Below are 13,026 nucleotides of genomic sequence, written 5' to 3' on the forward strand. Positions count from 1 at the left end.
CGCTGTACGCATCACACCTTCCTCTTGGGGTTCCCAACGGACGCGTGTTGAACGCGTATCATCCGGCTGGGCCCGGCGGCGAGGTCAGCGTCTGGAGGTGCGAGGCGGCGTGCGGCATGCGGCTGGAGGTGCGCGTGCCGCCGCGGATGGGCCGGATCTGGGTCGCGAGGGCCTTCTCTGGGCTCGGTCTGGACGGCGTGAGGAGGTGTTCTTCCGGGCTGCCTTGCTGCGGGGGTCGCCGTCTTCGTGGCGCCCTGCAGGGGTGCGTGGCGGTGCGCGGGTGCTCTCGCGATGGCGCAAGGAGGCTGCGGTGCAGGGTTCGTGCGGCGGCGGTTGCAGGCCAGGGGTGGTGGCGATGATCTTCTGTACCTTTCGCGGTGGCGGCTGCCCGGGTTCGCTCTGGTTGTTTTTGGCAACTATCTCGCGGGCAGCGGTGATGATCCGGACGGCGGCTTTAGTCGCGGCGACGGGGAGCCTAGGCGTGGCGGCGGGAGGGTTGCTTGTTGATCGTCGGGGGCTTGGAGGAGGAGGGAAAGTGTGGTGGTTGTGTCGGTCCTTCTTGGCGGGCGTGAGGTTTTGGGACTCTTCGCTGGGCGAAAGCCTTGTCTTGGCTGCTTGCCGGGACCGACGACGGTGACGCCCGTGGGCGCCGCATCCTTCTTGAAGGCGTCGTTGAAGCGGGTGTTTCTTGCTTCTCTGCCCGGGCTCTCCGGGGGAAACCCTAGATATGTAGTAATCGCTAATTTCGGACGACTGCTTGCGTGGTAGACTGGAGAAAAATAAATGGTGAAAGTGCAAGGCGCAGGAGGCTACGTAGTGATGTGACATACTCTTGTGCCATGGTCTGTCTATGTTGGGAAGGCTGACGACGATGACGCTCCCCTTTCTTTTGATTTCTTTTCGTTTCTCTTCCTAAAGAAATGCTTTACAGAGTTACGGTTGCTGAGAGGATCTCTTCTGGGACAAGGCGTTTCTGCTCACGAGCTCATCTGCTCCCGCGCGGTGATTGGCCACAAGAAGCATTGGGAGCTGTGCCACTGTATTTTGCTCGGCAAATACAAGACGTCGAAAATCATCGATACAGAATAAATGCTGCAGCACAACTCCACAGAAACAGTGAGACCCACTGGTAATAAATGCTACAGTATTTTTCTGTAGCATCATCTTCTACCTCCGACTCTTCACCGAGAGCTGCAGTCTTGAATCGGTGGCGCGGAGCTGAGAAATGGCAGCGCGGCGGAAAGAGGGTAAAGATCTGGCGACACAACCATTACAGGCAAGACAGCGATCCCACAAGCAACCTCTGCTCAGCCTGTCCTTAGCTCTGGTCCCAGGTCCGAGCCTGTTCTTCTTGGCCGCGTGCAGGCGGTCGCCGACTGTCACCGGCGAAGCTACTCAAGAGGCGTAACACGCGAGGAGGACAAAAAAAAATTATCATTCGGCGAGCTGCGGGAGATCCTTGCTTGGTTTGTCATGTCTCTTGACTCTCTTCCTCTACGCAATGCTCGAGTTCAGCAGCGGCTAGCTCCCTATTCTCCTCCCGTGGTTCCAAATCAGGGATGGGAGATGCAGCCCTGATGTGGTCTCCCGTACTCAGAGTAGCCTCTAGTTTTTCTTTTGGTGGGGTCGGTGGAAGCAGAGATGTCATTAGTTGCTGTCAGTGAGTGCTACTGCTACCAACACAGTCACATGTGACTTGACATTTACCCATCAAGAAATACGTGAACTATACATACGCAAGTAGAAGGGCAAGAGCACGCTAAGGCATTTGATTGGTTGATTTCTCCAGGAGCAGATGAGCTCGAGCTCAGTTTTGTATATCCGTCTCTTCTCCTCCTTTTTTACTTTTTAATAACAACAACACGGTTACACCGGGCGCTGAATCACTGCCAGCCAGAAAAAGAAACCATTTGTGGACGATGACGTGTCCTCACAGTCGCCCACAGTGCAGAAAACAAGACATAAAAGGGGTCGGTACAAGGTGTCGTCGTCAGCGTTGATTAGATGTCACTGCTGTTGGTACAGGAGTAACAGCCGGACCCACCGTGGAGAAAGCTGGGGGAACCGTAGGTAGTTACCACTGGATGCAGATTGTTCCTTTTTTTTTTTTTGCGATGAGTTCCTTTCTTATTTAGGGCATGTATAATAGGGTACAGTCAGCTGTCTAGAAGAGAAGCCACGTTGGTATAGTCAGCTGACTAGAAGAGAAGCCACGTTGGATTTTTTGTGAGGTGGAAGAAAGAGAACAAGAAAAGAGAAAGAGGTCATCTATATTTGGGCAAACGATCGATTTCCGCAAATATCGCTAACTATAGATGGCTATTTTCCCGTTACGCTCAGAATCGTGGCCACGATCAGGGATTTGGTTACCGGATGAAATACCGCGGTTACCGGCCAATAACCAGAATTCTCAGCCCCTTCGGTAAGCAAACTTACTTGTCAAAAATCTCATTCCATTTGAATTTGGTTTGAATTTAGATTGATTGGTTTGTCCAACCTAAATCGTATGTGTTCCCTCTCCACTATAACCCCATGCCTCAATTCATTTGTCTGAATCTTTCACTTCCTTCTCCTCCAAACCTTTATTTTCAAAATATTTAGATATTTTTCAGTTTAAATTCAAATTTTGTTTGAAAATCTTATATGGTATTTGACAGGTCATCTCCGGTAACTATGGTTACCGAAATCCCAGCCCCCTCTTCAAACCGGTATCCAAAACCTGGAAGGAGATCCTCTGACGTACTCCTTAGCTACTGCAGAGGGACGTGATTGCTCCGATCCATTCGCTGAGCATCCGACGATACCGTGTGGAAACGCAACTATGAGGTTGGCCCAAGACCCAGCTTGATGAAGCGGAATGGAAACAAGGCGCTCAGCTCATCTCTACCGGGCCGATGTACCTCCACGCCCGTTGAAAAATGTGTCTGTATCCCAGCCTAGCGCTCCGATATATAGTGTTCGATTTGTCTGCCTAGACGAGCAAATGCGGTCTAAATATGTTCCATGATTGCGTATGGGCAGACGCTACAAGGTTAGCGCTGCCGTTCGGCGGTTCTAGCACTGCGCCGCCTGGCAGCGACACAGATGCTTCGCCTTCAGCGCAACATAACTAACGAGCGGTGCGTGTAGCTTTCTGCACAACGTTAATGGGACGCCTCGCTTCCGCGGGCCTGCTTTGGAGGCAACGTCGCAGCGGCTTCAAGGCAGGGCACGTCGTCGTCGGTGGCGGCGATGTCGTGGATGACGACGTCCACGGGTGGGGCAGCCGGAGGGGCCACCATCGCCGCTCGCGCCTCCGCGAGCGCCGCCCTGGCCTCAGCGAGCTCGGCCCTGGTGCCGGCGATTTCCTCCCTGGCCGTAGCGAGGCGCTCACGGAGTTGTGCGCGCCCTGCCGCCTCCGCCTCCCCCGCCTCTAGGCCCAGCTGGTCGGCCTGAAAAGCGTCGGCGACTAGCTGCTCGTCCTCCGGGTGGGCTTGGCGGCACATGTGAACAACCTGATCCCAGCTAAGGTTGTGCTCGGCCATGGATGGATGGTAGGGTTTAGCTTGAGGTGTGCCCGTCATCCCCGCCGGTGTTCACCATATATAGCCACGGTGGGGTGGGAAACGATGTTGGCGCCCAGGTTGTTTCCCGCGCGCGTAACACCGCCGAAACTTGCCAATGTATTGGGCAAGCGCGGGAACGACCGTCGTCGCGCGGGAACCGGTAATCGCCAGCGGCAGCCCTCAACGGGAGGTTAAACCGCCATTAACAACCTTAATGTTGTCTCCGCTAAAAAAATACGTCCGCACCGCTGGAGATACCCTGACGCAAACGGTCGCCCTGGACCGCCTAGTGTCCACAGGCCGATGCAAACGGACATTTCGGATGTTCGTAATGCGGCCCATTGGAGATGCCCTGATGATCTTTTGCTTCGTGGAGTGGAACTGGACCTTGGGCTGACCAAGTCGCTGCGTGTCCCTACCCCATAGCTGGGTTTCCAAACGATACCGTCCGATGCCTAGCGAATGAATCGAAGAGATCGACGTCCCTTTGCAGCAGCGAAGGAGTACGTCAGAGAATCTCGTTCCCAAAACCTTGGCCATGATGCGGTTAAGCGCCGGAAATCCCGTGCTCCACGAACTGGAACACCGCAAAATTATTCTTTTTTCCCGTCCTAGATGCAATCTTCAGTTACTTTCCCGCCGCGGAGATGGCCTTCTCCTGCACGAGCACGGCGTCCTCCTCGTCGGAGCCGTCGATGTAGTCGCCCGCCGAGAAGGTGGGTGGCCACGCGGGGACGAGCTCGTCGTCGTCCGAGCTGTTGGCGATGGGGAGCCGCGGTGCGCGACTGGAGCCGCCAGACGACGACCCCTCGCCGCCATTGGCGTACCTTGCCAGCTTTCCTGGGGGCGTGAGCCTCCAGTTCGTCCACTGGCGGGCGCTGTGCTTGCGCGCGCCCTCCGACATGTTCCACTTCCGGCGTTCCACGTCGGTGCGGAACATGGGGGACGCAGCGGCGATTCCCCGCCGCCTAATCCGGCGCCGCGACCTGCTGAGCCGCCACGGGAGGCCATCGCGCCGGTAAGGAGGGTGGAAGGGTGGCTGCGGCTGCTTGATTTCTCACCGGAATACTGGGGAGGCGGCGGCGGAGGGAGTAGAATTTGGAAACCGAACTCCCCTCCGCTGCCCCTTTTAATTCGGGGCGGCCGCGCAGTTTCTCGGGAGGGCGAACTCGTTATACTGGTCAGGCCACGAGTTAGGGCTCCCATCTGGCCTAGTTTCGGCCCGAACCCGTATTACCGCCGGAGTTTTTCAGTTTTCGCCTCTTTTACGGGCGCTGCTAGAGATGCTCTTATAGATCCCATGAGACGATGTGCGTGGTCTCTCTGATTTTTTCATTGAGACGAGAAGCGCGTGATCTCAGTGTAAGGACGAAAAGAGTTAAATACACTGCAGTGTTCTGTACGTGCGCGTATGTATGACTAGATTTAATCCTAGTACTACTTGCAATTTATAAAATTTTACGCAGAGGTATATACACTTTTAGTTGCACAATTTGCAGGCAATGAATGTAAGGTCACTCCTGCGGGTAACTACCTGTACTCTGTTTCCAGTCATGAGTTTGAGAAAGAATATAGTGTAGATTTCAATGCAAGAACATGTGATTGCAAGAGATGGCAACTTATTGGAATACCATGTCACCATGTGGTAGCATGCTCTAGAAAAGATAGGATTAATCCTGAAAACCTAGTACACAGTTGCTACATTGTTGATGCATTCAACAAAACTTATGCATACAAGTTGGTACCCTTGAGAGGGAGAGTATTTTGAGAAAATATGAATGTTGTGACAATACATCCACCTCTATTCACCAAAGTTATGGGAAGGCCTAAGAAAAATAGGAAGAAGGCACCTAAGGAAAAAATAAAGAAAGGAGTAAAGGTGTTTACAAAGGCAGGGGTGACTATGCATTGCTCTAAATGTGGTAAAGCTGATCACAACAAGAAGGGTCACCAGAAATATCTTGACAGGCTAGGAGAGCAGTCTCAAAATAATATTATTGATGAGGATGAAGAACTAAACATCCCATCTATTGTTGAGGTACATTTTTATTTTGTGCAAATATTTGTGGCACCATGTAAAATGCATAACCTATTCTGTACTAAATTTATCTACAGCATGTGATCCCACACATTCCAAACCCTTCTATGGATCCTACAGAACAAGAGGATAGCATGGTGCACATGATTCAAAATGAGGATACTTACGAGTACCTTTTCCTGTAGGAGAGAGAGCATGTGCCAATTAGCAGGTTTCTAGGTCCATTGCCAGAAAATGCCTTTGTAACAGCTGGTAGAGACAACATTCCAACATCAAGACAAAGAGTTACTAACTTACTACTGCATCAACTAGAGGAAGCTTGACACGAGGTAGAGGCGGAGGAAGGAGTAGCAATAGAGGAAGGGCAACAACTAGGAGGGAAGGTTTAGTAGCTGAGCAAGGAAGCAACATTACAGGTAGAGGACAGGGGAAGAAAAGGCAAGGAAATAATACAACATGTATAGTGATAATTTTTTAGAATACTCATTTTCATATCTTCCTCCAATGTGAGAAACAGATGGTGATTTCATTTTTTTGTTACATTAAGAGGAAGATGTAGTACCTGAGCAAGGAAGCAACAATACATGGAGAGGAAAGGGGAAGAAAAGGCAAGGAAATAATACAACATGTATATTGCTACTTTTTTTGGTAGTACTCATTTTCATATATTCCTCCAATGTGAAAAAACAGATGATGATTTCAATTTTTTGTTCAATTCAGAGAAAGGTACCAGTAGTGTTCCGGAGGCTCAACATATTGGGAGAAAAAGCCAAGCAAGGACTATAGGTCCTGGAAGTACTTATATATCATCTACTGTTTGGTGATGAACAGAGAAAACTACTCGGATCCCAGATTTAAATGTTGATGCACATGAAGTTCCTGTTAGTCAGAGTGCACCACCATCTGAAGACATGATTTAAATTCATATATTGGCTGTTACACAATTACAATTTTTACATTCCAGATATTTACATTTTGTATTCGATGACAATATTTACTTCATATTTACATAGATCATTTATACTCTCTGAAATTGAAAGCGATTGTAATTGTATTTCTCTGGTGGCTAAACATTTGTACTCTCTGAAATGAAAAGCCCACTCTATTCTAGTTCACTCGTTACTGTGTGCAATGAAAAGCTCATTCTATTTTTGTGGTTGCTAACAATTTTTACTGTCTCTAATCAAAAGCTCATTCTTACTCTCTCGTTGCAACCATTTTTACTGTCTATGATGAAAAGCTCATTTGAGACAGCTCTGAAATGACAAGTTAATTGCATTGTATCTGTCTATGATGAAAATCATTGGTATTTTCTTTCTTTCCTCACATCCATACTGCAAATGACAAGTTCATTGCATTTAAATTACCATATATGACACATACCTTACTGCAAATGATAAAGGAGAAAAACAAACTTCATTCATTCATTTGAAATTCCACACGGTACAAATAGATTCACCATACCAGCACACTAGTAGTTTCACTAACATTTCAGGAATCTGCCTACACCTAACCATTCAGGTGACACACCTACACCTACATTACCATACCAACACACCCTCTTTACATTCAGGTAACACTACAGGCATGACCAACTAACCTAGAGCATAACATAGGGAACACATATGCACTACTACTACTTCATGCTCTTCCTTGTTCTCTGTATCTTGTCCATCTCCTCCATGCTTCAGTACTCTTGTTGCTCCACTTCTTCTTGCTCCACTACTCCATCTGCACAAAACATGGAAAAATCAGGAAATTTTGATCACATGGACCATAATTCACAATGACCTAACTGAACATAATGGCTTACTGCGGCCGTAGAGGATGCAAATATTCCATACATGCCTTACTGCGGCGGTGCCGGCCACGCCTTGCACCGGTTAGGCGGTGAGGACGCAGGTGCGAAGGAGCGGCCGTTCATCGCGTCGACCCTGCCCTGGAGGATTTCAACCTGCATCTGCAAGCTCATGTTGGTGGCAAGAAGCGGATGCCAGCCAATCGGCTCCACCATCCTCACCTTGTCCTCCTCGGAAGCAAGTATGTAGTGCAGCAACATCACCCTATCGTACAGCTTCTGATTCTGCTCCTCCTCCGCCCTCCTCGCCGCCTCCTCCTGCACCGCCATCCTCGCGACCATCCTCGCCGCCTCCTCCTGTCGCCCTCCACCGCGAGCAGCAGCAGGGGCCACGGGCCTTCCCCTCCACCGCGGTCCTCGACGGGCAGGTTCAGTGAACGCCCCATGCCGTCCATCGAACCTTCCGGCAGCTCCGCCATCGCCGCGTCGCCCTGCTCTCGCCGCTGCCGTCTCCGCTCACGCCATCGCTCTGCTACATTATCCGCTCGTGTGAAGGGATTTTGATCCAGACGACTCAATTTTGACTCACAGAGAGTGGGAGGAGCAAGGACAGAAGGAGTGCTTTTCTCTGGACTTTTCTTTTTGCAAAAAACGATTAGTTCAACTCAACCCACGCGGTCAAATCTATCCAAAATCATTCAAATTTGCTCCAATTCATCCACTTTGGACAAGTCTGCACCCAGGTTGCAAGTTGTCGGACTACTTTTGTCACATTTGCAAGATCTGGGACTAAACTGCTCCCGGGTTGCAAATTGTGGGACTAAAAGTGTATATACTCTTTTACGCACATATTTGTTGCGAGTTCGATTTAGTTCTAAAACCAGGTTTAGCGTTGAAATTGTACTGGCATGAGCGACATGTGGATGTGGGTCCCACTCAAAGAAGAGCAGTTTTCCTAAAAATTTGCACATAGCCTCCACGGCATCTGTCTGTAATGATTGGTTAATCTCCCACAAGTTATTTACTTTATAGAAATCATCATAGAGTCGACTACTTTTTTTGCAACATAGAACGTCGATGGATGATTCGAGGTGAGGATAGGCTTACCGAAATAAGGCGGCGGTTCCCCTTCATGGTGGCAGATAAGAGCAATTGCCGCCGCGATCAACGCGACCTTAGGTGTCTCCTTGACATTGTATCCCCTCCTCGAGCATTCCGATCGACCGGTCACCACCGCCACTGACATCTCCCTCTCCATCGCTCCTTTCCCCTCCCTCGAGCAGAAAAAACTCTCTGAAACTGAAACAACATGGGGTGCTGGTTAATGGACTGATGTTGAAGAGCGCTGGTGTCTTCTAGATGCAGGAGATGCTACGTGGAAATTTCCAGGGCGGTTGCTCTCCTGCGAGTGGGACACACATCCACGTGTCGTCCAAAGCATTGCAATTCTAACGACAAATCTGGTTTAAGACTAAATCGAGTCCAATTGACAAGTATAGCTGGGCATGGGTAGCCCGGCTCGAAAATCCCCGGCCAGGCCGGGCCAAGTTTGCACGTCGGGCTGGGCCAATAGCCTAGACTTTTAGCTTCGGGCTTTTTGGCCTGGCCTGAAGCCCTGTCCGGCCAAATAAATGCCTAGGTATATTGACAAGTGGGCGGCTAATAATATGCAAAAGGCGGGTATCATGACTTAAAATCTGGAAATGGCGAGTATCAGAACTAAATCGAGCCACATGCACAAATACATGGCTTGCTAGTGTATTTTTTAAGTCGGACGGAAATTATGTGAGGACGGCCGTATCAACATACTATCTAAGACTGAAGACTGACGGAAGCTGGAACTTAGGAAACAGAGCATGAAATTCAGAACTTCAGAAGCGTTGGCGATTTCTCAAGAATAGGAGCAGCCACAAATATTTTCGCTGCGCCGAATCTGATCTATATTACTGTTTCCTGTGACAAACTGATAATATACAACAAATAAACATCACAAAGAACATCCAAAGAGCCACAGAAAGGAAAATGGGGTGAAACTCGCTAATCTACAATCTCTGAATCCCAGATATACAAGCATGCCTAACCGCCTAGGCACCAGGCCTGCAAACAAATCCCCTGCAATTCTATGTCCCAAAGGATCGTGCTGCAAGAAGGATGCACACGATTTCTGCAAATCGTCCTCGGTGAGGTGCTCCTCACCGAAGAATTTAGTCTCACCAACATGGCATGATTACACCTCAACGGTGTTCATGTTGGAGTTCAATGACCACTTCTAGTGATTCTTGTGAGGCCGGTCTGTTTTCTCGGCCTCCAGTACGATCACGATGAATAGGCAGTATCCAGTGAGGTGATCGACTGACAGAGCTCTCAGGGTGGCCAAGTAACCGTGGGGGGCTAGGGGCAGGGGAAGCAGTAGCTTTTCCACCGGGTAATTCCAGCGAGATTCGGCAGATTGGGCAAGTCGTCTGCTTTTGTAACCATGTGTCTATACAGGAAAGGTGAAAATTATGTCTGCATGTGGGCATGATCCGCAGAATCTCTTTCTCGTTGTATTCACCCAAACATATGGAGCACCTGTTGAAGAAAAGAAACAAAAAACAAGAAACTTGTTACTTGTTTGATTCAGAAGTCACATGTGAGCATTCTACACACATATCACAGTATATATAAAGAATCCTTATCAAGCAGGTAGCAGAACCCAAAAGGAATTTTTCTTTTCACATGATTTTTTGGTGTTCCTTAGGGAAGATTGTATAACAATGATATCTTCTAGGGAAGAAACTAACTCGATGAAGTCATAGATATATACAAGAAATGAAGAAAAAATGCCATCTTCTAGTATTCTTTTCACTGAATAAATTCTTGTCTCGAACTTCAAGAGAATCAAGTATATGAGAGATTGAAATAATGAAAGTCGTGCCTAGCTATCTAGTACATAATGAAATCCATTTTGAAGGTTCATTATTTAGATTTCACAAAAGGTTATGTTGGATTACTATGTGAGGTTTCAGTGGTAAGCTACCAGACCTTCTCATTTCCTTTCTTCGATTGGAAAGAACGAAAGGGTAACAAGGGACAGTCTTGTAAATCTCACCCAAGAAACATAGTACATAATTTGGTTGTTGCATTTTAAATAGCCTACAAATATCAACTGCAAAGCTAGCAAGTGAGGTGCATTTTAATTTGGGTTTTGCAATTCAGTTTCTAATTGAAGCACCTGACCAGCTGTCCAGTATACATGCTTCATAAGTTGGGTGATAACTCGTAGCTTCGAGCACCGTACCATCACAATTATAAAATACTCCTTCCTCTCACTAATGTAAGAGCATTTAGATATTTCAAAGTGGATTATATACGGACCAAAATGAGTGAACCTACACACTAAAACGCGTCTAGATACATGTATTTATTAAAAAAAACTAATAGGTCTTATATTAGTGAAAGGAGGGAGTATAATTTTGCAGCTGTTTGATACTTAGGTTACACATTGTGTTCTTCTGCATTCTAACTGACACTTTGTACGTGTTTTGAGCAAAATATGAGATAAATAGGAGCAGAAGATATAGCAGTGTACTTACTGGGCATCATCTTTTGAATGGAAGGCCTCAGAGCTATAAGTCATCGTAGGAATCGCAGCAACAACAAAAGGTTCCAATCCACTGCAGGTATGCTCAATCTGTTAACACAATAAAATGAATTATGCCAAGTTCATAACTATCAGGTAACTGTAAGTAAACTGACCCACAGGATCAGAAGGCACAAGCATAAGTCCTATGATGGGTATACATTTTTTAATTGAAAATTTGTAATTGTTTAGTAACCTCAAGCAGCACCTTTTCATTTCAGGCGACACAACAAGAAATAAAAAAGGACGTACCCAGTGCTGAGAGCTCCCGCACTGTGCGGGGTCTGGGGAAGGTGTTAGTGGCAAGTCTTACCCTCACGAAGTGCAATGTGAGGAGACCGCGACTCGAACTTGGGACCTCTCGGTCACAGGCGGTGACGACACAACAAGAAATAAAAGCAAAAAAAAAACAACAATATGATAGTGTGTGCAACAAAGCAAAGAAACATGGAGAGCATCTTACTACTTTAGAGTGCCTGCAAGATTGGCACTTGTGATGGCGTCGGTCAATCAATAAATGGTATGCTCAACTTATTACAAGAATTCTGAATGAGCTAAATTACACTCCTCAGTCATATATAAATGTGTGGGGGCAACTTTGCATCATCTTTCTCTAATTATCAAATATCGAGCTGTGGATGAAATGTAGGGACTAGGAAGGGGGCATAATGGACTATGTGCATACCCTAGGTTTTCAAGGCAAAGTTATACCATATCACACTTACTGAAATGAAACTGGAGATAGAGATTTAAAAAACGTGGCACATGTGTAGCTTTTCGGAAGGCAAATCCTTGCATTTATGTAGTATAATTTTTCAGCTGGAAAGTTGGGCTGAGTGCATGACTGTAAAGCTGTGATATTCCAAAGGAGACCATGCTGGCAAGAATCCGGTTCTAACTTGTCTCAAGCAATTCAGAATACACTTTACATACAACACATTCACGATAGACAGTTTAATCACTTTTCCACTAACCTGTCTAGATGTACAAAAGAAAGTCAGAGGAAAAAAGCAAGCCAGAAATGTTCACGCCTGCATTGTTCAGGTTAAGAGCGCAAGCAATCAAAGTGTCCATTATTCTCCTAATCATACGGCCTGACTCTGAAGATCACACGGTTGGAAATGGTCAATTATTTTGCAGTACAGTTGGACCGATAAGGACTGCATAAAGCTTGGAATTATTTTATTTTTGACCAGCCAATATGTTTAGTCATGTTAGTGAGCTTTCAACTTCCCACAGAGGATTGGTGGCTAAAAAAAAAAAAGCATACGTATTGTGAGTAAGAACTAAAGTGAATGCAGAAGAGCGCACTGGGTAGTATGCATATGCAACCCTGATTTGAGGGCACCAGCAGTGCGCGTCTAACAGCTACTAGATCACTTGAATTGAACTTTTGCGTGTTCATCCAGTGAAAAAAAGAAAACGATAGACGATCGCGAATTAAGTAGGCGCGCGGCAATGACGCGCGCCCATCTCCATCGGATACGGGCCATGCGTCAACATCGGTCAGCTACACACGCGCAGGCAGACAGACAGGATGCCGATATGCTAGCGGCGATAGACAGAAGTAGCTCACCGTGCGATCGGGATCCGCGGCGCGGAACTCGACGTCGAAGTCGAAGGGCGCCATGGCCCGTGCGGCGGCGGCGACGGCCGCGCCCGCGTCGGCGTCGGCGTTGTTCTCCGCGCGCACGGTGCGGCCGCAGATGAGGCGCGCGCAGACGAAGACGATGAAGGTGGCGCTCATGCCGAAGCCGATCACCGTGGTCACCAGATTCAGGCCCGACCCCAGCATCTCGCCGCCGCCAGGGCCAACCAGGTGAGGGAGACGAACGAGCAAGCGTGTGCGGGCGGGCGGCGTTGTCGATCACGGCAGCTGGTGCTTGAGCAGGAGGCTGCGGCGTATAAGAGCGGCGCGGCTGGGGCCGAGGCGGGTGTCCATGGACGGGGCGCGGGGTTTGGGATTTGGGACTTGCGTGGGCCGCTGGCAAGGAATGATGCGGCGAAGGCTGGCGGGCGGCGG

The 13,026-nt window shown here is 48.3% G+C and overlaps 1 protein-coding gene across 1 annotated transcript; it reads right to left on the minus strand.

The window, feature by feature from the left end:
- Positions 1 to 9,223: 9,223 nt before the first annotated feature.
- Positions 9,224 to 12,798, minus strand: LOC124687391 (RING-H2 finger protein ATL80-like). Its single transcript, XM_047221178.1, has 3 exons — positions 12,580 to 12,798; positions 10,957 to 11,054; positions 9,224 to 9,952 (listed from the first exon to the last, which is right to left on the minus strand). The coding sequence occupies exons 1-3, from the start codon at positions 12,796 to 12,798 to the stop codon at positions 9,616 to 9,618; spliced, it is 654 nt and encodes a 217-aa protein (XP_047077134.1). The 3' UTR covers positions 9,224 to 9,615.
- Positions 12,799 to 13,026: the final 228 nt, after the last annotated feature.

This window comes from Lolium rigidum, chromosome 2, assembly GCF_022539505.1.
Source record: "Lolium rigidum isolate FL_2022 chromosome 2, APGP_CSIRO_Lrig_0.1, whole genome shotgun sequence".
Taxonomy (NCBI): Eukaryota; Viridiplantae; Streptophyta; class Magnoliopsida; order Poales; family Poaceae; genus Lolium; species Lolium rigidum.

Bases quoted from the DNA above. Each gene is read 5' to 3' on its own strand.
- LOC124687391 (XM_047221178.1), bottom strand. From the start codon at position 12,798: ATGCTGGGGTCGGGCCTGAATCTGGTGACCACGGTGATCGGCTTCGGC. The intron at 11,055-12,579 runs GTGAGCTACTTC...TTGTGTTAACAG, and splicing joins CCGCGGATCCCGATCGCACG to ATTGAGCATACCTGCAGTGG. The intron at 9,953-10,956 runs GTAAGTACACTG...TTTCTTCAACAG, and splicing joins CATTCAAAAGATGATGCCCA to GTGCTCCATATGTTTGGGTG.